The sequence below is a fragment of the Excalfactoria chinensis genome, chromosome 14 (assembly GCF_039878825.1).
Source record: "Excalfactoria chinensis isolate bCotChi1 chromosome 14, bCotChi1.hap2, whole genome shotgun sequence".
Taxonomy (NCBI): Eukaryota; Metazoa; Chordata; class Aves; order Galliformes; family Phasianidae; genus Excalfactoria; species Excalfactoria chinensis.
This window is the reverse complement of record NC_092838.1, coordinates 3,917,535-3,943,059: the sequence shown is the minus strand read 5'-3', so window position 1 is coordinate 3,943,059 and position 25,525 is coordinate 3,917,535. Positions and strand designations below refer to the sequence as shown.

General features: G+C 42.4%; 1 protein-coding gene across 2 annotated transcripts; it reads right to left on the bottom strand.

Moving 5' to 3' along the window:
- Positions 1–6,341: 6,341 nt before the first annotated feature.
- On the bottom strand, positions 6,342–25,344 carry LCMT1 (leucine carboxyl methyltransferase 1). 2 transcript variants are annotated; one of them, XM_072349192.1, is made up of 11 exons: positions 25,184–25,344; positions 24,151–24,242; positions 22,728–22,849; positions 21,699–21,775; positions 20,993–21,054; positions 13,751–13,853; positions 12,234–12,354; positions 11,409–11,510; positions 10,853–10,944; positions 9,123–9,220; positions 6,342–7,194 (listed from the first exon to the last, which is right to left on the bottom strand). In XM_072349192.1, exons 1-11 carry the CDS (start codon positions 25,279–25,281, stop codon positions 7,172–7,174), a joined length of 990 nt encoding a protein of 329 aa, XP_072205293.1. In that variant the 5' UTR covers positions 25,282–25,344; the 3' UTR covers positions 6,342–7,171. The 2 variants fall into 2 exon arrangements, with proteins under 2 accessions (XP_072205293.1, XP_072205294.1); XM_072349193.1 differs by lacking the exons at positions 24,151–24,242; positions 25,184–25,344 and adding exons at positions 23,018–23,205; positions 23,312–23,336.
- Positions 25,345–25,525: the final 181 nt, after the last annotated feature.

Genomic DNA, 25,525 nt, shown 5'->3' with positions numbered 1-25,525 from the left:
AGGGGTGATTGGGGGCAACTGGGTGGAAGCAAAGTGTCCAAAAACCTCCCAGTGTCATTACCTACCTACCTAATGACATTTACTTTGTGTTGCTGCATTAACACCAGTGGGCGTTAAGATCTTAAAGGGAACATCAGAGCATCAGCATGGAGGGACCTCACTGGCAGCAGCATGCCTGGATCCACCTGCAGCTCTGAGAGCTGACACCGAGCCAGTGCTCACAAGTGCTCTAAAGCCTGCCTACTACATTGGGAATTGCTGGGCACACAGCATAGTCCAAGCCCAGAGGGGGATACGGTGATGCCACCATCTGCAGCCTGGCATGCTGCTTCCATCCATGTGGGCAGAGGGACAGCTCTGGTGGCATGAGGCCCCAGGGTTGCACCAAGCAGTAAGGATGTGTTCATCATACTGCTGGGGATGGGTGCTGAGCCCCCAGGGGACGTGCACCGGGGGTGTTTCAGCCCCTTGAGCAATCATTTCTTGTTTGTGGTGGGTCATTAAGGATTGGGGCTTACAAGTATTTTTTCTCTCGTAAGCAAGTGTAAAGAACGCCAACGATGTTTTATGGTGTTTTCACAAGGCACTGGGGACAGGAAGGAAATTTCCACTGGTCTGTCTCTGAGGGGCTGCTGTGGCCATGCAGACCAGGGCCAGGCAGCTGGTGAATAGAATCCTGCTTTAGCCACATCCACAGACTCCCTTCTCTTGCTGAGGTTTGGTTCCCTGCAGACAAAACCTCTTGGCCAGATCTTATAAAAACCACTGGGATAACAAAAGCGAGCCACAGGGTTGGCAGATCTTTGGGCATCCCACAGATCCCCCTACACAGACCCACAGCACAGAACAACATTGCAGTGTTTCCAGACCGCTGAGCTCCAGCAGGGTTCCAGCAGAGAGACAACCCCTCTGCATGGCTCAATGCTTCACTGTGAGCAACATGAGCACACCTGGATAAAAGGAGCACAGGGGCTTAATTGTTAGAGGCATTTATGAGAGGTAACTGCACCACATCCAGATCTCATTTGCTGCTTCTCAAAGTGCTGCATAAAGACAGAGCAATGCAGGACCAGGGGCACTTCCCAGCTGCTGTGCTCGCAGCTCAGGTGGCAGCGCATGCCATCAGGGCAGAGGGCACAGAGGCTTCTTCAGATTTTTCCCAGCAGCTGATTGGGAGCACTGGAAGGTCACAGCTCCAAAGTGAAGATTAACTCAGCGTCCTTGGCTTTTAAACATTTACCATTATTGTTAGGGAGTAGGGATGTTTGGCTGAGTCCGCTGCAGGAAATGCTCCACGCTCGGACAACAACACAGTCTGCAGCAGCCAACCCTGGGTTAGGAGAGCTCCCAGGGAGCAGAGCATCATCAGCACACGCTGCCAGGCACTCCTGTGCCATCCACACCTCACTGCAGCAATATAAAGGATCTATATTCATCACCACAAACCGGCTGAGGGTTCTGGATTCCTTTTTTTTGCTCTGATCCCTCCCTCCTGGACAATATGTTTCAAGTAACAGGGAAGGGAAATTCCAAAGGGAATTCTGACAGATCAGTTCAGTCCTACTTGATCAATGACCCAGCATCTGCCCTTGTGCGCTCACCTGCCTCTGGCGTGGGACACCACTGTCACAAACACACAGCCCTGCTCCTCATACCCTACACTCCTGTAGGTAAGGTTAAATGCTCTGAAAGGAGGGTCTATTTCAGGGAGCTGAATACAATCTACACTCACGGGAAAAGGCGTGGGGATAAGAACAGATAAATCTGTTCATATTATCAGACATTTATTTTTGTCCTTGTTTGTGCTTGCACCGATCATGTGGATTTCTTAAATAAGTGACAACAGCAACTGTGTCAATCAGTACAGGAAATGGTAGTAGAAAACAAGCAGCACCTCAGAAAAACTCTTTTTAGGAGCTGTAGCAAACACTTCTAACATCCATCTATCTATGCAAATAGATATGAATACCTCTTAAGTCTAGAATCACCTCAAAGCCATTTTGTTCTTTTCCCTGCTTAATCATGCAGGTCCACAACTTGCTTTTCCATACGAACCACAGAAACAAACTCAACCCATCCAAACACAAAGCAGCTCCGAAGCAGACACTGACCAAGAACATACTTGTCATCCAGCAGCACCCAAATACAGCACCAGCTGCAGGCAGAGCCTGTTCATACTGCACTGGTATGTCTGATGAGATAGATTTCTGGCCTGATGCCTCCATGAAGTGCAACAAGAGGTAGAGGTGCTATATGACAGCACTGTTGCAGTGAGACTCAGCACAGCCAGCATCCACATTTAGCTCTTAGAGCAATAAAGGAACCCATCTGGCACTGCCTTATCTTGACAGTATTTATCTTGGGGACTGATAGTCGAATGATTACACAACTGCTATTGAATGAGAACTTGCAGAATTATTTGCAGCTCATAGCAGTAACGCAGGCAGGCTGACCTCTGCCCACGTGTGATCGTGTGGCGTAACAGCAGCACTGGGGATTGCTACAGTAACGCTGGATGGAAATTTCCAAGGGTTCTTACACAGGGGTGCCTTGTTCTGTTAGGGATTGACTGGGGTCAGTCGAGCAGATGCAGAGCAAGGCTGATTTTGGAAAGCAGTAAACAGTCATATCAGGACCTTAACCTTGATATTTAACTTTAAAATTCATCAAACTCTACCAAAGCAGAAGCCACATCTGGCTGGAAAACCTCCCTGTGCTCCTGCTAGAGGTGCTCCTCTCTGCGAACAGCTATGATGTGCAGCAGGGTTTAGCTGTGCAGAGAGCAATGAGGGCAGCCATCAGGAACCCATCTCTGCGAAACACACCCTGCCTGTGTGAGGCCTGTCTGATGGGGCACAGAGCTGCAGTGAGCCACAGCCTAAGCCCATTTATATCAGAAACACGTGGCTGCATCCCACTGGTGAGCTCTGGTCCCACTCAGTGGGGTAAAGTTACGTTACAACAGGGCCAGGGGATGTGCTCTGGGAGAGTGTCTTGCCAAAAGGGTGTCTGTCACTTACGTGTTTGCCCACCTCATTCAGAAGAAGCCACGAGGGCTGTCACATTGGCACTAGCTGTCATTGCTGCACAGAACAGCTGCTGCAGTTCAGAAGGCACTCTCAGCTTCTGATGCGTTGATGTGTTTTTAAGTCTCATCTCTCACTGATCGTGGCACTACCTGTCACATAACCAGCAGGCTTAGCTGTGAGCATAGCTGTAGCGCTGCACCTTGTCTCGTTTCCCACGCATTTCATTTGCCAACACCTTTGACCCAACTATTTCAGATGCTTTTGGCACATTACTATGAACTGAGGCTTTGAGGATAGGTACACCCCTCTGGATGCTTGCCAGCACCTGGCCCAGTAGCACCAGTGTCATCAGCTGACCTGGAGCCATACGCAGGCAGAAGGAGGAAATAGGAGCACTGCAACCAGGGGGAGTCTGGTCAGAGTTGAATACAGGATGTCCAACACTGCAGGTTGATTGTCCATTAACAAGCTCTTATCCCATGAACTGCAAGGAAGAAAACGCATCTGTATGAATACACAAGTAGGATATTAAAAGGATGGTGGAGATTAGGAGAATTTTAAGATGATCAGAGACAGATACTCCTTGAGGTCAGTCAGGCATGTGAAGAAGCGAAGTGGGGGCACGAGTTCTGGTTCCCAGTGGTTGAGCTTAGTCTCGCAGGCTCTCCTAGCAGTGCCTGTGGTGGGGCAGATCTCACAAGCCTTCTTTCCAAACAACGGAAAGGCCTTTCTAAGAGTTGATACACACTGTGAGGGCAGAGCAGCCAGGAACATGTCCCAGATGACAGCAATGCTGCTGATTAAAAAGAGTGAAATTCCATCATCTCCACTTACCTGAAGCAAAATGAATTGGAAACACAGCCCAGCACTGACTGAACAACAGACCCAGCACAGCCACATCCCCAGGCACTGCAGCCAACTCTGAGCAAGGAAGAGGTGAAACGTTTACTGCTAACCAACATGCTCCCAACCTGTAGGCATGCTTTCATAATGCTGTGTCTTCGATCCAGCAAATGGCTTTGCGAGGCAGCACATATCCCATGGCAGCACAGCCCTCGTGAGTCACAGATCTGTAGGTGGAAGGGCCTCACATGCTGTAAGCTCATTAAAAGCAAGACAAGCAGCTTAATGGGCTGCAGCATGATCCAAGACGTGGTACTGAGGAGTTCCAGAAAAGCAGGAAGGTGGCAGCAGCAATATAGAAGGCTCAGATGTGGGGAATATAGTATCTGTGTAAAGGAAAATGGATGGGGATGAAGGGGCACAAGGGAAAGACATGCACACCTGCATTCCAGCCTTAATGAGCAGATGTGATGTAACAGTTCTTGTGGAAAGTTTTAATTTTTCCTCAAATGTAGAAAGTGACAAATATATATATATATATACGCACACACACACACACACACACACACACACTAAATCTGATAACCCAGTGCAAACCTTCAGTGAACAAACCTTGCTGGCTTTAAGGCATACAGACTCAGACAGCTTCAGGCCTGATTGGCAATGAAGTTAAGCAGATCAGAGCTGAGCACATTTCCAGAGTAACCACGCTTCAGATATCAGACAGTGATCTGCTGGGCAGCACCAAGACGTGTTAGCAGAACTGACAAGCAAACCACTCCTGGACTGCTGAATCAGACCCAGCTTTCCATGAAAATGCAGGTTGGTCTCATGGACAGCACATCCATAATAAAACACAACTGCATTGCCAACAGTGTCTAACAAGACAGGAGAAGAAAAAAAAGCACTAGAAGTACAGAAGTGAGTTCTTTATACCTTTTCTCAAGTGGGCATCTCAGATTAGGAAGAGATCACTGATATTCTGTCAGCGTCTCATTGAACTCCGCAAGCCCCTTCAGCTCTCAGTTTGCCTCCTAAACAAAACAGTGGTACAGAGCGAGGACAAAGGTGTGTTCCTATAAGGAACCATCCAATTTTATGCTCTTAGTAGCAACTGCAGACATAGTTCTGAGCTGGCAGTGTTTCAAATAATGTTTTATCCATGCAGTTTTGCCCTTGTGACCAATACTCTTCTGGCAATATCAGTGAGCTGTTTTTACCCAAACCCAAGGTTTCAGTACTCACTTGCTGCTCTTCAGAGGTCAATTTCTTGCACTGTTCTTCTGAAAGGGTAGACATCAAGAAATCCATCACATACTGGTGTTCCAGACAGACAAATGCCCACCCTGTGCATAGCTATGCACACCAGCTCAGGAGAACCTGTACTCTGAAGATGGGCACAGAGTCATGATCCTTTTACCTTTCCCACATTTAGCAAAGGAGTAAGTTTGAAGGACTCCGATTTAATTAAGACAAATTCATAGATGCTCATTGAATTTGGCTCCTTGGGTTCATGTTAGGCTGATAGAGAAATTGCACAGGGTGAACAGCAACAAAAAATTCAAAACCTCTAAGTAACAACAGTGCAAAAACAGAAGACAAAAAAGCAGCAGGTCACAAAAAGCAGCAGGCTGACTGTCCCCTGCTTTGCTAGAAACAGAAGGGCTCATCAAGGAAGTCTACTTCCCCAGTCTAGAGAGCAGGCAACTGCAATGGAAAAAAAAATACAACACCCAGTGGCAAATCCTAAAGTCTGGTTATGGCTGCTGTGCACAAAAAGGAACTGTGATAGCAAGGCAAAAAAAGGAGACACTTTTCTGGTCTCCTGCATCAGCAGAGAGAAAGGGTCAACACTAATTCAGGCCAGGACAGCCTGCATGTGCCTTTAAAGGAGGGATACAGCTAAGCTCCAACAAAAAGCACAGGCATGAGATTGTTGAGATGGTTAGCTTGGAAGCAAAGGCTTTGAGTTCCTTTCGTTGCTGCATAAAGAATCTCTCTCTTCTCTTTGGGGAAAGAGCTTAAGAGAATACTTCACAAAGACTGAGAAGAGTGTTAACCAAATACTGCATTTCTGTGCCCTGTCACTTAAGAACTCAGCTTGACACATCCATAACACTGGACTGCCTGTAGTTCCCAGTGACTGAAATTAGCACTTGACTGTGTGATGAGAGCAAAGTGAAAGCCATTTATTTTCTCTGCTTCTGTTCCTTTCAAATTGACTGTGTTTTGTTTTTCTACAACCCCAATAACCTCCTTCCCCAGTTCTCCAGTCCAAACCCATATATCAACTATTTCCTAAGATAGATACTTCTACACTACAGTAAGCTGCACAGAGTACAAAAATCAGTTTACCCTTGCAGCTGCTTTTAATAAAATACTCTTGTTGAGGATTTGTCAAAGGGAAAACACAGTCACTAAACCAGAAATGAATAGGTCATTTCTAACAAATAAGACAGTAGGCACATTATAAATATTAAACATTTATTATTATTCTTATCATCAGAAGGTTGCAGGACTTGATTCCAAAGAGTAGGGAGGGGGTTTGGGTTTTGTTTTGTTGTTACTAAGCGGCTTTTGCTCATTTCTTTTAAGAAGAAAAAGAGACTGGTGTAAAAATACTGCCAGGAGTGCAAATACAGTTTACTTTCTTTCTCACCACAACCTTCCCCATGCTGAACTGCCAAGCTGAGCCCTTCCCAGATAAATAAGGTCTACTTTAATCATAGATCCTTTCCTTCTTTCACTCTTCCCACACAAAGGACAGACCAAGTATAGTGACAGCCTTGTAGCAATAGTAAAAGCATGGAGAGAGCTCACAGGGTGACACTTCCTAAGAGTTAAACCCAAACAGGATCAAAATGAACAAAACTAACCTTCATGATCAGCTGTGTACAGTGCAAAGAGAAATCCACTAATGCAGTTCACCAACATATTCTTCCAGCTTCCTACCACATATACAGTTTACACAGTTTTAAACTAAGGGAGGTGAACCTTTAAACAGGAATTACAGTCATCCTATAAAAGCCTGCCATTATACGCATATCCAGGAACAAGAGGTGAGTTTTGCTTCGTAACAGTTGCTTAAAACGGGCAGAAAAAAAATATAATAAAAATTCAAACTACCAAAAGCCAACAAGACAGTCAACATCAGCAGCACTTTCTTCACTGGCACTGCTTACACAGATGAGCAAACTGAACTCAGCACATGCACAGTCCCATCACTTCTGTGACCTCATCTCAAGAAGAAAACCAGCAGCTGTGGCTTCTGGGCCCACGGCTTTCCTTGAGCAAGTACATTAGAAGGTGATATCTGCAAGACCTAAAGGAAAGAAAGAATGAGGGCATGAGGGAAGAAACAAGCATTAATTCTTATACCACCCATATTTCATTGAGACAGTTAGACAATTATCTCAAAGCATCCTTCTATTATTTGAAAAAACAAATAGATAACAAATATAAAGAATTTGGTGACAGGAAAAGAAACTAGAAAGCAAGTTGACCTGTACTTTTAAGCTCTCCCTATGGCAGTTCAGCAATTGATCTGAATAAATCAATCTAAAGGAGTACTGAAGTTTCAACAAAAGGATCAATACAGACTGTAGATGGAAGTAAGGATCTGTCCATGGAATAAGAGAAATATGGGGAAAGTACCACTAATAGGGGCACTTATTTTACAGTGCATAGAGAAAGAGTGGCTTAGATTGAGACATCCAAGCATCAGATATTTGACTGTCTCCTTTGATAGTTGTCTTTTCTGACTTCTAAGACACGTTGCAGCACTTAACCTCAGCATCCAAAATTGTGCTAAATACTACTTTAACTAGAAAAAAAATAATGCTGGTGATCCCAAGAATGCTGGCTGCTATGAGTAGGTGAACATCTTGGACAGCAGGCACCCCAAGCTGAAACCTGTTATTGCAGCAATGGGATATTGTACATCTAGCTTTACCAGCTACACCAGATGTTTTACAGCTCAGTTTGGTTGATGAATATCCACAACTTCAGCAGAGATCTCATCTATTCACACTTGATGAGGAACAGCAAAATAAAGAAATTGTTACTGAATACTGCTTTGTCAGGAACAAGGGAGGGGTAGAAAAGGAAGGGAAAAAGATGTGAACTGGAAATACTGGAGTCCCAGATACTGCAGATAAAACTAGAGAGAAATCTGAGCACAATAGAGTTGCCTTTCAAGCTTTGGACCAATAATGCCCGCAGACACCCATTCTTCACCTAAACTACAATTCATTTTGATTTTTCTGTTTCTTCAGCAGCACAAGCAACATGAATAACATCCCATAAAGCAGAAATTCCAGGGGAGATATGGTTTTAAGAACAACAACAAAGAGTTAAATATAGAGGGTACCCCTTCCCCCCCCACCCCGAATGAAAGTCTTCAGCCTTAGATGGATGTAAATGGTGACAGTGCAGAAGAAGCCTCAGCTAAGTAACAAAATGTATTTTTATGTTGTCAGGACACCATGATTTTATATACCATGTGCCCATATGGTACTTTACATACATACAATTTGTAATCCTTTCAATTAGCACTGATAGTGTAAAGCAGTTATTTAAAGCAACCCATACGGCATCTTTTCAGTGTAAATTAAATCATAGAATAGCTTAGGTTGAAGGAGACCTTAAAGACCACCCAGTTCCAACGCCCTACCAGGGGCAGGGCTGCCAACCTTCAGCTCAAGCTGCCCATGGCCCCATCCAGCCTGGCCTTGAATGTCTCCAGAGATGGAGCACTCACCACCTCTGGGCAGTCTGTTCCAGCACCTCACCACACCGTGATTAAAAAAATTATTCTGGACATCTAACCTAAATTCTTTTAGTTTAAAGCTATTCCCCCTTTTCTTACTGCTGTCAGACTGTCAGTACCTCCTGCTTATAAGCTCCCTTCAAATACTGGAAAGTCACACTGAGGACTCTCCAGAGCCTTCTCTTCTCCAACCTAAACAAGTCTAACCCCCTTAGCTTTTCTTCATAGGAGAGGTGCTCTCTAACTCCCCGATACCAGACAGGCTTCCAGTTGGGCAATTCAGATGCCTATACAAATGCCCCAGAAGGTTGTGGAGAAACAGTTGCTAGTCTCCACCTGGGAGGTGTTCACAGCCTCAGAGAAACTGATGCCGTTTTCCAGCTACACAATACATCTGTTATATAAGTGGCACATACAGTCCCATTCTTTCCATGTAAAGTGTCAATGTGAAGTGTTACTTCTGTGATGTTGGGGAACATTACCCAGATTACTGCTGTCTTTTGAGGCCCAGCAGATGCAGTAGTGCTGCATTAGTTGTTCAAAGAGTTCCTTTTCATCCAGGAATTCAAGTTCTTCTATTCTGTGGAAACAAAAAACTCATGATTTAAACTGAAGTCTCAGTGTAGTTTTTAAACAAAGGCTACTTCCACCCTTACAGCATGAAAGATATAATCCAACAAAGTAGTTATCTTTGCAGTAAATTACTGCAGATATTTATCCATAATGATGATACCACCACTCCTAACCTTTGATGCTGATGTAAAAGACAATTGATCGAAAAGCTATTTTTAAAACTTACACGCACAGGAATTTAATGTTTCGGGATTAATCTGTGTAATTTCTCATGAATATCAGCATTTCTCTTCCAACCCTTTTTACTCTGCATCTGGTCTTGCTGGACTTCTGTAGTGCAGCCTAAAGGATGGAGACTTATCTCAAGCAAAGGATTAACAGCTAACAGCAAAAGATAGCATTTTCTCCAGACAATCACAAGTCCATATCATGTCTCGGTGAGTGATGGGTACACCAGTGCAGTTCCTAACAACTCTCCCACATGAGCTCATGACAAAGCACAAACCAAATGGCGCATACAAAATGTGAGGATTTTTTTTTCCTAAAATGGTCCCCTACCAAAGATTCTTGAAGTAAGATCTTATGTTTTCCACTTCACCCAAGTGAGAGAACTTCTCTCAAGCTGTCCTTGTTTAAAAAAAGTTTAATATGGCATATTCCGCTCTCACTTCAGATGACACAAATATCAAGAGCATTTATTTTCCCATGGTAGAAATTTAGAATGGCTGCTACTGAGGACTAAGTGAGGCTGAGGGGAGACTGTTCCTAAATACACTTACAGAGGTACAAGTGCTGCAGAACTGTGCGTGAAGGCTTTTAAATTGAAAGTATTATTTACCCTGTATTAATACTGAAGAACAGTTTACACAGCTTATTTATTGGCATTTGGATCAAGTGGAAAAAGCAAAACTGATTTAACAATCAAAAACACTAAAAAAGTACAAACTATGTCTTTCCAGAAGCATATGACACAAGCTCAGTCACCATTCCTATTTAAACAACTCATGATTTTCAGTTTCACCTATTCAGTCCCATGGTTTCCATAATCCCCATATGTGAATGTTAATGAATTACTTGCAGCAATTCACACTTCATACTATATACCTAGAGAGTTACTAACATAATTCTAGGCACACCTTATTGTTACACTCTGCTTGCATTGTACATAGGTCCTAGCACTAAATTACTGTGGCTCGTTACCCAAATCCTCTGTCAGGGAAGAAAGGGGAAGAACAAACAAAGACATTTTCCACCAACTTGTAGAAGCAACACATGGCGTGTAATCTCATGTGTGCCTACGAGACTGGAGCAAACACACAGATGTCATCTCCACCTTAAGAACATGAAGAATAGATGCTTGTTCTATCTTAAGGCCCTACCCCCCCCCATCTAGTGTTGTGGAGGCTGGATCTTCATCGCAAGAAACACCTTAGATGCCATAAATTTGTGTTGTCCCAAGCATTCTACTTAAGGCTCTACAAAAACTTCAAACTTGAACATGTCCTGCCAAGCTATCTAGCATCTACATGCAGCTTCTCCTCTGATATATGAGGTGATCCCATACTAAACATTGACACGAGCAATCTTGGAAATGGTGCCTGAAGGTGACTGTTGACTGCAAGCAAGCTATCAGCAATACCTTTTGACATCAGCCTGTGGCAAGAAGCTGTACACTTTCATCATATCAATGGCATGTGCATTTTCCCATCCATTTACCAGCAATCGTTCCTTCTGCAAAATAAACAAGGAGAGTTTTCAGAAGATACAAGGAAAAGATAGCAGAAAACAGTTCTTCCCCTAAGGATTTTGTAGGGCATCTACCTGACCTGTTGGAGAAGAGTATAACTGCTCTTCATATAAGCATTTGCTGCAAACCTCTGAGACATGACAGTGGGCTAGATGGAGCTGCGGTCTGATCTACTGCAGCTTTCATACAGTTGCAGAAATGAAGTGATATCTAGCAACCATGACATTAGCAGCAGGGAACTGTTATAATGTGGACAGAAAAGGATTTCACAGAATGACTTAGGTTGGAGGGGACCTTAAAAATCATCCAGTAGGTAGATCATTTCCAGCAGGTAGCAGCTGCCTCGCTCCAGACCTGCTTTGGTCACTGCTCTGAGCCTTACAGTGAATTCAGAGACAGATTAATCTGTTCTCAGCTCTGGGTGTGTTCGATATGTGTGTCCTATTACCTGAGATTCTAAGGATCTGCAGACTTCCACTCCAGCCAGGTTACACTGTCGTCTCTGCAAGTTCTCAATCATGATCTGTCCAAACCGATCTGCCATGTTCACCTCAGGTAGAGAATGAGACAAAAGTGTTCCGCCTTCCGAAAAGAACGTAATCGCAGTGAAAAGCAGTAACTTGGTTGAACTCTCTAGTTGTCTGTCATAAAATGCACAGGATAACTCAAAACAATCACATTCTTACATTGGGTCTCATTCCACACCGGCACACCCTCCTCAGCTACATCACATTTACAAGTCAAGTGCCTTTTTGATGATGGCAATGCTAATGTCTCTTTCAGGCACATGGACTGTGCACTGAAAACTGACTCTGCTTTAAGCTGTTTATGACTCACATTAGCTCTCTAGTGGTGATTTATAACATGGAAGCTCGTGTTCCTCACTTCTGGAACCCCCAAGATTCCCTCAGTAATGTTGATGCTGATACAATTTTTGCTCCACTAATTCTCTAATGCTAGAAACTCACAGGCAACATACAGCATCACTTCACTTACTGCTGCCTTATCTAAACCAATATCCTATGGATCACCATAAGGATTAAGCCTAGCAGTTTTGCTTCAATATAGCTCAGAAATCATCCTTCAGAATAGACATTCTTTGTAACAAAATAACAGATCTACAAGATAAAACTCATTACCAAAGAGCTTCAGTAGAACTTACTGCATGAAGAACGCGGCCTATTCTTACTTTACAAGCACAATTCCCACTTCTGAGAGCAATTTTTATGTCAATAATGCAGTTCAAAAAAAAAAAAAGCCATTTTTGTTTTACCTGTTCATAATTTATAAACATCGCCACTGGAAAAGTGCTTGCCGCCCACTTTAACAGATCTGCAGATTGCTGTGGAGTCATGTAAACCAGCACACACTCTGCTACCAGAACTGTTGGCAAACTTTAAAACAAACAAACAAAGTAATCATTTGTAGCAAAAGAACAAGAATTACTAGCAAGCAATTCATGCCCCCCAAAATCCTTGACAGAGCTCCACTATTATGATCTTCACACTTGAGAATGAATGAAATCACTTCATTAACTTGACAAGAAACGCGTTTCTGACAGATGACAAGTTAATTACAGGGGCTTCCTTGGGTTACAGAATAGAGGTGTTAGAAAACTCTTTCAATCAGTAATGCTGAAGAATTACCCTTTAAGTCACCTCTGAGCTGGGATAGAGTGAACCGTAGCACACATTAAAATTCATTTTGGAGAGAACTATACTTCGCACACACAATCTGTGCTATTTTAAGAGATCAGTAAAACTAGGAATAAAGTACAAACAGAAAAAGATCTTCAAAAAGGTTCTAATAATTATAATTAGACACATTGGTTCCACATAAGTAAAAAAGAGCGACACATTATCTAACAAAATGCAATCTACACTTTGTACTTGGTCTCTTCCCCCTCCATCCACAAAAAAAACCCAACATACCACCAAAATAGACATCTACATGAGTAATTCTGCTCAGAATTATGGTTTTCTTCTAATTGCTAGAATGAACAGGAAAAAGAAAAGTCTCTAGAAGCAGGAGAAACTCCTCAAGGAACAGCAATATAAACAAGGCAAGATTTCAGAAGACAAAAATGTAAAGATTTAAATGGCAGTTTGATGCATTCTGCTTTCCCATATGCTCTCTCCCACCCAGCCAGATAGCCACTATTTATATATCTTATATTTGAAAAGTGTGTCCATCATCTGCTTTAAAAACTTAAATCCTGCCACTTCTAGAAGCCTAATGCTTGAACAGCAAAATGTCAAACGTTAGCTTCCAAAGTTCTCCAAGGATTCCATAGCAATCTCTTTACCAAAAGGTCTAGGGAGAAGTCCAGGCTTTAAGCAGAGGCAATAGAAAAATGATTACAAAGAAAATTCTAGACTGATTTAATACTGACAGAATTATTCCTCATTCTACCAGCTAACGCTCCCAGAAATCCTGACTCATGCACCTAGAACAATAGTGGTAGAAGACATTCACTTATCGAGGTGCTCCCATTAGTCAGCATTAAAAGAATCCACTCTTTAGAAAAAGTAGTTCACGACATACTGATACATAGGTGTCAAAAAAGCAGTTTGCAGGATGGACTGCAGAAGCACCAGCAGCCTTGGCTCAGTCAGGTTGCAGGAGGGTCTGTGCACTGCCTTCTGCTCAAAGGACTCAGGAAAAGGTAACCATGGAAATAGAACAACAGGAACTGGATGCAGGCATGCTGTGTCCAAGCCTGACTTTGCACTCACCAGTCTGCTCTGTAAGCCCTTACTAAAAAAACTCCACAGAAACAACAAATCTTACTGTACATCCAGTTGGTGTTTCTTTAGCTTTTCCTCTAGATCTGACGAGAAGCGAAGATCCGCTCCCACTATGGAGTATCGGCTGGAATCTAAGCTGTGGGAATCTGCAAGTTCAGAGATTTCAGAGACCAACAGTTACAAATAAGAGGTGAGCTGAAATCATAAGTTAGGAAACCACGCAGGAACATGCAAAGTCAAAACTCAGTCTGTTATACCTAGCAATTAACCGCAAACTCTTCTTTTATAAAACATTAACTTCCCTCATAGTGGATTGCTGGGGTTTTCTGATTCTGCTACATTGCATCAGACTCTGCAGAACAGCCCGTCCTGTAACTCTACAGCCAGGATAACACAGTGAGGTTATCCCACCTGTTACCATGGTTTCAAAGAAAACCAGGGGGGAAAGAAAGTGAGGATCGAAGGCAAGGTTTTTGTTGTCTTTCTAGATGACCCAATATACTTATCTATACCTCCTTCACTAGTCACTAAACAGTGAGAGCAACAACATCCCCAAAATTAACAATATACAGCTACACAAATTAGCAATATGTTAAACTACGTAACACAGGTAGGTATCAGAAATAGGTCTCGAGGTCAAAAGTTATTTGAGGCCCCATGTAAGATGCAGCAACAGTATTATGCGTGTGGTCAAAATACAAAGACAGTTTGTGATGAAAATATTCATCCCAGGGCACAGCAGGCAACAAGCTTCTGGAATTGTTTCCCATGTAAAGCAGGAACAAACCCTAAAGCCCAAAGACTTTGCTACACTGCAGAACTGTCAGGAGGCCAATAGAATTACTGACAGCAGGATGTGCTCACTGCTGACAATCAGTTGCCATCTATTCAGCAACACAAACCCAGACCCCGCAGAACACATTTTACAAGTACAGTATCTAACCCACTTAAAGACGTAAAGTTCTGTGGGAATGTAACAGATTGCTCTTTCATGCTTTAACTCAAGAACTGTACTACTGGAGTGAAGATGTGAGGGCAGAACAGCACATAATTTTTCCCTCCTACTGTGTGCATGTGACAATCAGAGCAAGCAGTAAAATAAGAAAGCTAAACAGGGTGGGGGGGGGGAACAGTGTGAGAGTTTGAAGTGGTCTTGTGATGGACAGTCATTGCCCATCTGCAGCACCAGCTCCTGGGATCCCACACACAGTCCTGAGCAGTGACACAGGAACAGATGTCAAGTGCTGGGTGAAGAGAAAGAGGAGCCAAGTGGCTGAAGAAAGAGGATAAAGGAGGTTTTGCATTTGGGGAGAGAAAAACACTGGAAAAAAAAAGAATACAATGCAGTTCATTACACTAAGCACAGCTTCAGACCCTCCAGAAGAAGGATCTCCGTTTAGTTTTCAAGTGACCAGCTCTGAAAATGGCTCCTGCAAGTCACAACAGTACATTTTCCAGCAGTAGTTTGGAACAGGGACAGAGACAGTTCGTGCAGAGTTACAGGGGAGGGGGAAAAGTTGTGCAGTAAGTGATTCAACATTTTCAGTCAAGGCTTTTTTCCATGTGCATGTTCTGTAATAGCTTTACTGCTTCCCACACCCTTCTATTTAAGTTATTATATCAAGGCCATGATAATGGTACCAAAAAAAACCCCTCCACACACAGGAAAGTACTTATATAGTGACTTGTGTGCTGCCTGGAGACACAGCAAAGCGTCAGCCATCACAATTAGTATGGAATTGATGCAATCTTCTTGTCCAGCTTCATTGACTTGGGCATATCAGTATGTTAACAATAACCAAAAATAAACTGCATAAATTCTAAGGTGCTCCAATAACGGAAACACCACAAACATTTCATCAGAGGTAGAAATAAACATCTTTTGCTCACACCACACTGATTTGAGAATGCCTATCACCAAAGAGCAGGAAAGAGCAAAACCTCCCACATTTTAGGTTAAAGCTGTCCTTTACAATTGATCAAATTTCAGCACAATTGCTGACGTTTGCAGGCGTATTACAAACAACATCATGAGCAAATGAAGTGTCAGCCATGCCTTAGCAGGGTAGGGGAAGGGATGGCCATGAGCTGGCTGCTCCTCAGTGCAAAGCTGTAGGGACAAGTGAAATAACAGCCAGCAAGCCACAGCCTGCTTATTTCAAGTTAGCTACCAGGGAAAAAAAGAAAAGAAAAGAAATGACTTCAACAGCAGTGGAAGGAAAAACAAACAGTTTTCCTTAAAGGTGATTTGGCTCAGAGGAAATGTTTCTTAAGCATTAATTATACACTTTCAAGAACACACGGGACTCCCTACAGCAGAAACTTTTAAAAGGCCAAGAAAACTGACAAGGAATGGATTCTCTTCAAAAGCCTTTTACTCCAAATGCAGACACTTTACTTCTATTTCCAGTGTCTGGGCTGCCTGGCTCCTCTCTGGTCCATTCAAACAGAATGCACTTGTTTCTCCACACATTTTCCTGCCAGCTTCCCTCAAATCTCCATTGATGGCTGTTGGCAAGCACAACCACAGATGAAAACTGAAGAAGAGCTGCACACGCATTATATGAAAGCTGATACAATTGCTAAAAGTTGTGCATTTGAAACATATCTGAGATCATCTCATTAAATATCTCTGTAATTCATACATGTCAACACTTACAAGCAATACTTCTATCTCAGAGGAAATCTTGGGGAAGGATCTGAAACTCACAGTTTGCACAAGACAATTTTAAAATGGGAAAAAAAATAAAAGGCAAAAGGAAATAAAAGTTTGATGAAAGAGATTAAGGCAAGCTCTAAAATTCCTCATAAGATTTCTTCTATCTTCAGCCTAGATATAGCATGAAAAAAAATATATCAAGTCAAAGAGATGAAGATATGAAAAATAACCAGGAAAAAACACTTCAACAAAAATCAAGCTGACAGCTGCTCCATCATTTCACACAGAGGTGGCAATGACAGCTGATGACGGCTGGTACTGCCACTGTTCTCAGCCTGGAGGCCAAGAGTCAGAGCAGTCATAAGTACCTGAGAAAACAATGTAATCCTACCTCATGGTCTTTGGCACCAATTTCTGTTTTACTGCATAGCCTGATGTTCTAAATATGAATATTTGGAAATAGGTTGCCATTCTGAACAAGCAGCATTGGTGCAAACGCATTGTAAAATACCTACCTGCAGAGCAACTGAAAAAGAAACCTCAGCCTGGTAGAACAGGAACAGCATCACCATTGACTTTTGTCTTCCTTACGCAAGAAAATCAGTTTTTCCTTTTAACCAAATCAAATTGTTGGTGTTCTTAGAAAAAGAACTGTTTATTTTACTATAACCTCACTCTTTGGAACATCAGCACAAGAACCTGGTGCAAAGGAAAGAAGGATGAGAACGTGAAGGGCTTCCTGTAACAAGCACATTGTACGCGTGTGCACTCTGTCCTGGAGAAGAAATTGCCCCCAGAACCAAAACACAGGTTTCTTTTCTGTCACTGACTTCCATGTTGTCTCCCTTACAAGCTCCACATCCCTGGTAGTTTTTGAACAAACAAGGCCACCTCACTGTGACACAGGCTGGCTGTCTTGATGCTGGCAGAGAACTTTCCAGAATCCCTGGAAAGTCTCATATTCCAAGCACTCATTCCCAGTATCCCATCATGGCTTTGCTAGCAAAGTTGATTGGCCTTGCTCTTTCCTACAGCATGGAGCTTTCTGACAGTTTTCTTTGTGATCTCACATTCAACACATTCAATTGTGCACAGACTGCCTTGTACTCCTCTGAAACTAAGCAGTGCGAAATACCAGATTCAGACTTCATTTGGGAAACGTCAGGGAAGAGAGAGGAGGAAGAAAATGAACCCCATGACTGCAACCTCCCCACGACCAAAAGGCTCCTTCCAGCTTCATGTATAGATAACAGAAGCATGCACAAATACAACAGAGAACATTTTGCTCTGATCATACTACTCATATGTACAGTTTCCATGACTTTTGACAGTAACAATACAAGTGGCTGGAATTTAAATATCATTGCACTCACAAAATGTCAGTAAGATTTGCTTCTATTTGCCTTTTGACCTCTCCACAATAAAGCTTCCCTTCACAGAACCATGCTACCAGTACATAAATGTTCTGCTTTATGGAGGCCAGACACTCACTCCCTACTTCTATTTGTCCACTGAAGCAGCAGTGCTCAAAGTTACAACCACAGGTGCATGAATTACAGCATCATAGCACAGCAGTTCCTCTGCTACAAGAATTCAGAGTCCTCTAAATCAGAAAGTGCATGAGTGACACAAAGGTAATAGTTCACTGACGTATAATTTGTACCCACAAGGCAGCAAAGATAGAGCTTCCTGACAGTCACAACTGTATTATAAACCAGATAGCATCACTGAACTTTGGAAACAATTTAACCTGACATTGCCACAGCTATGTCATATTACTGCACAAATTCACTGCTTCTCCCTGGAGATCTAACACTCCCTTGTAAAAGACAGAGCTACTCAATGACAAGTGTCATCTTATTGTGTTAAAGAGCAGAGGCCATAAATACCTATACATGAACTGCAAGCCTTGCTGCTGCTTCTTTGTCTGAACAGCATGGAGAAAACAAATGTTGCCCTGAAGCCAAGAAAGTTGCCTGTTAGCACTGCTTCCAAAATGAAAACGCTTAGTGCAAGGGAAAAAACACAGCATGAGAGTAAGAATCACTTCAGTGACTATTACAGCAACTCGAGAAATAAATTCCAAAGCAATTAAAACAATTGCTCCTTGTGCACAAGGGACTGTAGTGCGGGCCTGACTTAAGAGGAGGAGGAAAAAACCTGCCCAATAGGTCATCAAACCCAAGATTCTAAAATGCTAAGCGATAATTAGCGTTTCACTGTCTGTAAGCACTGCTTCATTATGGCCCATTACAATCACTGACAGGTGACACTCTGGGAACACTGAGTTTTTCTAACGGCTCTATTGGGTCATACCAAAGGTCCACCCCACACTGCATTCTGACTCCCACAGACACCAGCAGATATTATTTAAGAAAGAGACAAAACAGGGGCAAGCACCTGCTACTAATACTGCTGTTTTCTACCCCTTTTTCCTAAAAGTCCTTAAGTTTGATCAGGATTTCTGGGCCATTACTAAACCAGTGCTTTCATTTTTATAAACAGTATACTTACTATAAGATGTACAGCTTGTACTTCAGTAGCAGTGATCAGCCAGAAGGCTCCCACTTCCATGCAAGGCACAAACTACTCCTTCCACTTACGTGCATCACTTTATACTTATCTGTGTTGAATTTTATCAGCAAGTCACCAATTTCACAATATTCTTCTGCAGTTTTTTTTACCATTCTGAAAAGTCTGGCCTTGCCAACAAGCTGCCACTTTGTATTCATTCTATCCTCCCAATTGTTTCTTAGTGTTGAATGATATCCGCCACAGATTCCCACCTCCCTCTACAATGAGAATTAACCACATATGCCTATGGTTCACCCCCAGTTCTTTAGAGAGAACTATTCCTTCCCCCTCTACAATAATAAGATTTTGCTAGCAAACTTTGGTAATATGCATTTTTAAAATCCAATTACATTATTAATTGGATGCTTTTTCACATTTCTTAACTCCAATAAGTTTGTGAAGCATAACTTATCTTCACAAAAGCTATGTTAACTCTCTCTCAATACATTAACAGATTCTTAGTGGAACCTGAGAATGATATAGAGTACTTACTAATTTATGCAGTAAAGGCATCAGTCCTACTGCTTATAGCTCTCTGAATTAGGCTCACAGAGCCCAATGGAGCCTATTTGAGTCTCAGCTGCCACCTTCCAGTTCTCAGGTACTACAACAACTTAAAATGAGAAGGTACACACCAGTTAGTAGTTGAGCAATTTCATTGTCAAGTTCCTTTAGAGCAGTGAGAAGTCTCTAAACTCTAGTCTCTACAAGATTCATCTGACTGTTTGATTTGTCTACTTATTTCATGTCCCATTCTTGTGGTTCTTCCATAGGAAACAGTTCTATTAATATGTCCTTAAAAAAAAAGAGTTCCCACAGGGATTTCACTCAAGCTTATCTGTGTTTTTTGCATGCCACAGCAGACTCCTAATACTTCCAAAGACCCAGACACTGGGCTACAACCCAAAGGTCTTAGCATGGTACAGCCTACACCAGTTTAGCCAGACAAATTCCTACACTAAGGCATCTGACACCCAGCACTGGCAAAGAACAAGATGAACAGCTTTGAGAGAAATAAGCCAGTCCAGTAGATTCAGCAGTGATGCACTAATTGAAGTTTACTGCTATTAATTGTTAATTAGTAACTTTTGATTAGAATACATGCAACTTGATGACTTTACATTTGTTTTGCTGTACTAGAGGTACCTACAGAGCTATTCAGTTACACAAATACTATTGAACCACTCTGATCTACTTCATGTTAATGCATTTTCAGGAGTGCTTATGCAGCGCATCTCATTGTATCAGATGGTTGCATTGTCTCCCACTGAAACTCAGTGGTACTTAGAAGCTGTTTTTCTGAGATGGGCACATGAGGTTTTCATCTCTACAAACCTGAATGAACAACAGGGAACTCAGACATACGGATGCTAACACAAACTAGTTGACACTGCAGATGCAGATAAGTAATCCTCCTAAACAGTCCAGAAGCAATTACAGTGCAGTATGGACAATTTAGGCACCACAAAGTTTACTCAGAAGAATCTGTTTTTTCCCCATAAGAAGTTTTTACATTATGCTCTTGACACAACACTACAAGCCTATAAGCTAAGACAATATGAGCACATAATATCATCTGAGTCTAATATCCTCTTTGAAGTGCAAGAAGAAGCACTGGCTCCTAAGAAATAACTTTGTAAATTACATTTGGTGGAGTCTTCACAGAAGTAACACAAAGACTTGTATTCATAATGAGATGGAAAGACAGAGGAAAGCACTCATCTTAAGCAAGCATACATGACTATCAGTAGCACTCTTTCTCGTCTGTGACAGAGAGTGAAACATAAGTTAAGCAACATACAAGAGAGGGGGGAAAAAAACCCAAAAACTTTTTGGCAGAATAAAACCTTCTCAAAAGACGACATCTCTAACATGACACAGAGCAAATGGGCATGATTCTGTAAGAGAAGAAATAAGCCTCTTTTCCCTCCCAATTCTCTGTCCAAACAGCATTTCAAACATTAAAAGCCTGCCCACATATCAGAACAAAGTGATCAGAAAAGTTTTAAAAGTGCTGCAGTACTTTGCTGACTTATTTTAAAGATGACTCACCTATTAGAAGAGAGTCCCCTGAATGGGTTTCTATAATTGGTTTTGACAGGGGATGTTTTGATCTGTGGGAAGAAGGAAGAAGCAGCTCTGAGCAGTTAGGCTTGTTTAACTATGTGCTTCCAAAAAAAATGTTCTTTTAAACACATATGTGAAGGACAAGAGAATACCTATGCCCTCTACTGGAAACAAAAATGTTTGCAGATTAGACTTAATGCTGCAGTTAGGTTTCATACCCACCAACTCCTACAATTCTGAGGTATTCTTACCTAGACACTCCCCTAAAGTATTCCCCATAAATCCTAATTTATTCATTCAAATAATATTCAAGTATGGTATCAGCTAACCCCTCTCTCTAACTTGACATGTACATCTGATGTTTCCTACTGTATTTAGTGGGAAGAGAAAGAGACTTAATTGCCTCTAATCACCCTGAGACTTGCTCTGTCTACTGTATTTTAGACAACTGAGAATTAAATCAGTTTGCCTTCCTACAGCTTTCACATAGTGACTTCCCCAAATTGAAACAGTGGCAGAATAATCTCCTGTAGGACTTGGCCTGAATAATCAAACCTTTATTCTAAATCCTAGAGTGTGAAGGACTCCTCTGAAGAGAGGCAACACAATTAAAATTCATAGCTTGTAATTCATTACAATTTTGCTGAATTACACCCAGTTCTACATAGGTTAATACAAGCATTACACTTACTTTATATTATGTATTTTTCTTGCAACTATCATTGGAAAATCCACTTCAAAATATTTTCTAGGGAGAAGATTTTCATCCTGAGAATTGGATTAAGATGATAGAATTAGAAATATTCACATAACAAGATACGGCCTTAAGTCCCAAGCAGTGGTTTTAGTTTACATTGGCATTGTTAATGGTATATTTAAACACACACAGCTTAAAATATAAGAAGTTGAGAATCATTAAAGTGCTCTTAAGAATCAAACAAAATATTTAACATTTTTAGGTAAGACATCTTGGACACTAGAGAGGTATTAATTCAAGTCCATAAAAGTTAGAACAGCTTCATATTGATAGAGTTTTCACAGAAGTGCAGGTCAGAGAAAAAGCTTCACATCTCAGAAAGACCTTTTCCCTTCCACTGAGTGTAACATAAAGACTTGTGACCATGCAAAATGCAATTGGCATCTTCTAGCTTTCTTTGGAAAGCTAGATTTAAAAGTGTAAGTAAGTAAGTAATAATTATACAGTGCCTGAATACCCTGAATACTATCACATAGTACATGAATCACATGAATTATTGAGAACTACATAAATACATGCAGGTATATAATACTTGCATATATAATCTCATATTTATATAAATACACATAGCTCAGGAACATGTAAACAGCACACAACACACGGCACTGCCTCAATAACCTACTTGTGTGTCAATGCAAAACAAGGATAGTGAAAACTTATGCTTAGAAGACAGTAAAACACGAAGTCCCTGAAAGTCCACTAGAGGTCAGCTTCATGTCACACCTTTTGGGAGGGAAGGTCAGTGAAAAAATCCTCTACTCATGCACTGCAATTTAAAGATCATCTACAGCAGCTCTAAGCAAGCTAAGAATAAGGCAAACCAGCCTAAGCAATCTGCTGACATACACAGCCTCACAGTACACCTCCACATTGTGCTCCAGAAAGCAGCACTGATAAGCCCCTACAGAAGAGTGCTTCAAACATCCACACAAGTCTCTGTCATCAGCTGGCTTCTTCACTTACCTTTAACCTCCAGAACAAGGTATCCATGCCAGCACCAAGATTAACAATCTGACAGTTGCACTCAGTCTTCTTCAGAAAAGCCTCAAGCAGATAACTGACACCCTGAACACGAGCATAATAGCCTGTTAACAAAAAAAGAGTTTGTATTTTTAAGTTACTACTTTATACAATATTCAACGCTTAATACTCAATTTTTAGCAACTTCAGAAACTGCTTAAAAAAACATACTTATTAGGACGAAGAATACACTCTTTTATAAGGAATATTATCTTTTCCTGTTACTATCTTACCTAATGCATGGAGAAAAAAAAACGTGACTCCTTTGGTACATGAAGAACAGATCAAATTAATCCAAGCTGATGAGCACATTAAACTCTTGCAGTGGCCAGAGCTGATCTACACTGCTGTCCACACTCAAATCAATGATTTGGATTGTTTTGTACAGAGTACCATGCATTAACCAAGACATAGGAATACTCTATTCAGAATATGGAAAGCAAACAAAAAGAACTTCAACAATAAGAAAAGCCATTTAGAAGGTCAGATACAGTGCGTAATTTTACTAGGAAGGGTATATATCTTACTTTTTTATGTATACCCTATGCACCATACACATAGCATATGGAAACAAATAGATCCCCCTTGCCTTCCACTATCAACCCTTAAATAAGACCTGGGAATGGGTGGATCCTGGCTCCACCCCTTCCAGTTGCTCAAGTGCATCACATACACCTGAGCTCTCCTGGGTTGGTTTTACCGTCCCACCAGGTGCTCAATCACTATTCCAGGTCATGACTTAGTACTTCTACTACACCCCATCCCTTCATAGTGTGAACCAATAATTCAGCAGGTTAAAGGAAAGCCCTTTCCATTATGGTGATCTAGTACACTATAACTCATGTGCAATCCATCCATTGTAATTTAGATTGACAAGATATAAGACTAATGATGAGCAGCTCATGGTTGAAGTTCACGTTCTTTCATGAGCCAGTTGTCAAAAGTTCTACCTCAATGGCTCTTCAAATGTAACATTGTAACACGATAAAAAGTGCAGCAATTACAACATAATATCAAGTTCCTAGACTGTAGCAAGGAAGGACGTGCTCAAACACAACAGTCATAGTCACAGAAACAAATAAAAGAACCTTCTAACCCTTAGAAGAACTCGGGCACACAGGGAGCTCCAGCAAGATACTCTAACCTTCCCTGCCAACCTTTAAATGAGGTCTGAGAAGGGGTGGACCCTGGCTACATGCCTTCCAGTCACTCAGGTGCACTGCATGCATCTGAGCAACCCCGGGTTGGCCCTGCCTTCCCATCAGGTGCTCAATTAGTGGCTCAAGCCATAACTTAGCATTTTCAATATAAATGACACTTAAGAATATATTTATAAGTTCTCATCTGCACTTATTTGCTGACTTGCCTCTGTTGATTTCAGGTGCTTTTCTTTCTTTAGCTTGCCTCACAAAATATTGGATGTAAGGGTCCTTCCAATAGCCGATGCTTACAGCAAACCTGCCCAGCAGAGGAAGAAAAATTAAGAGTTATGAATTAAGGCCAACAGGGCATATTTCAAAAGATAAACACGCTGCAGAGTCGATTCTCTGACCTGCATTCCTACATGCAAACGAGGTTTAAGAAGTCTACTAAATGTGTGCAAGTATAGGAAGTTACAGGATGCCCAGTTAAAAATTCTGGCTGTTCCTATACACATACGTATCTTTTCAATGGCCTTTGTGCTACCTGATGAAATTATAAAAGCAAAGATCCCATTTCCAAATATTTCTTTGAGAATGCAGCAAAGAAGGATAAATGTCTAAAAAGTCCCCTAATCTGCACAGAAATCTTTTGTACTTTAATTCACTGCAAACTGTTTACAATTCTTCCTGGGTTTCTACGTGTTGCTTTAACGCAGCTAACAACACCATTCTGTTCTAACGCAGCTTCCTGACCTCATAGCCAAGCAGGTTAACTCTCCAACGCCCCTCCCTGGCATTACATCAGTACTAAAGGAAATAAGCGCCAGCAACATCTGAAATGAAACTCATGCCCGCACAGAAGAGGACACCGACCCCATCATCCCCTGGAAGAGACCAAGTAAAAAGCTCTGAACAAAAGCGAGACGTTTGCCCCGAGTTTTGCACGTCGCTGACATGTCCGGTTCTTGCTGCCAGGACGGTTCTAATGATCGGCAACCCTAATTATGGCTGATGATGCCCCACAAACAGGTTCTAAGCCGAAAGCAGGTCAGGGCTGGGAGCTGGCAGCAGCCGCTGCCCACAGCAGGCCAAGGCAGCCAACACCCGCCCGCTCACACCGCAGCCCCGAACGTTCCCCGATTCCTTCTCCTTCCCGACCCCGCCGCACTCACACAGCCGGCACTGTGCAGGCCATCACCTCACTGACGGGCCGGTCCCACGCTCGGCCCCGCTACCCCGACCCCTCTCAGCCGTTACCGTTTGCAGACGGACGCGTCCTCGCACGTGCCCCGGACCGCCTCATCCGCCTCGTCCAGGCCGGCAGCGGGCAGCTGATCGCGAACGGCGGCCGCCATAGAGGGCGCGAGGTTCACCTGCCCGCCGCTGCCGCCACCACCCTGTGACACGCCCCACACCGCTTCCCATTGGGCGGCCCGCTGGAGGCGGTGCGCAGCAGCTTAGCGTAGCGCAGTCATGATTGGCTCAAGACCTCGCCCATTCCCACAGCAGCCAATAGAACAGGGGCATCTGCGAGGCCCCGCCCAGGAAGTGGTTTATACCGCAAAGCACGCCGGGAGTAGAAGTTTCTTTGCTTGGCTA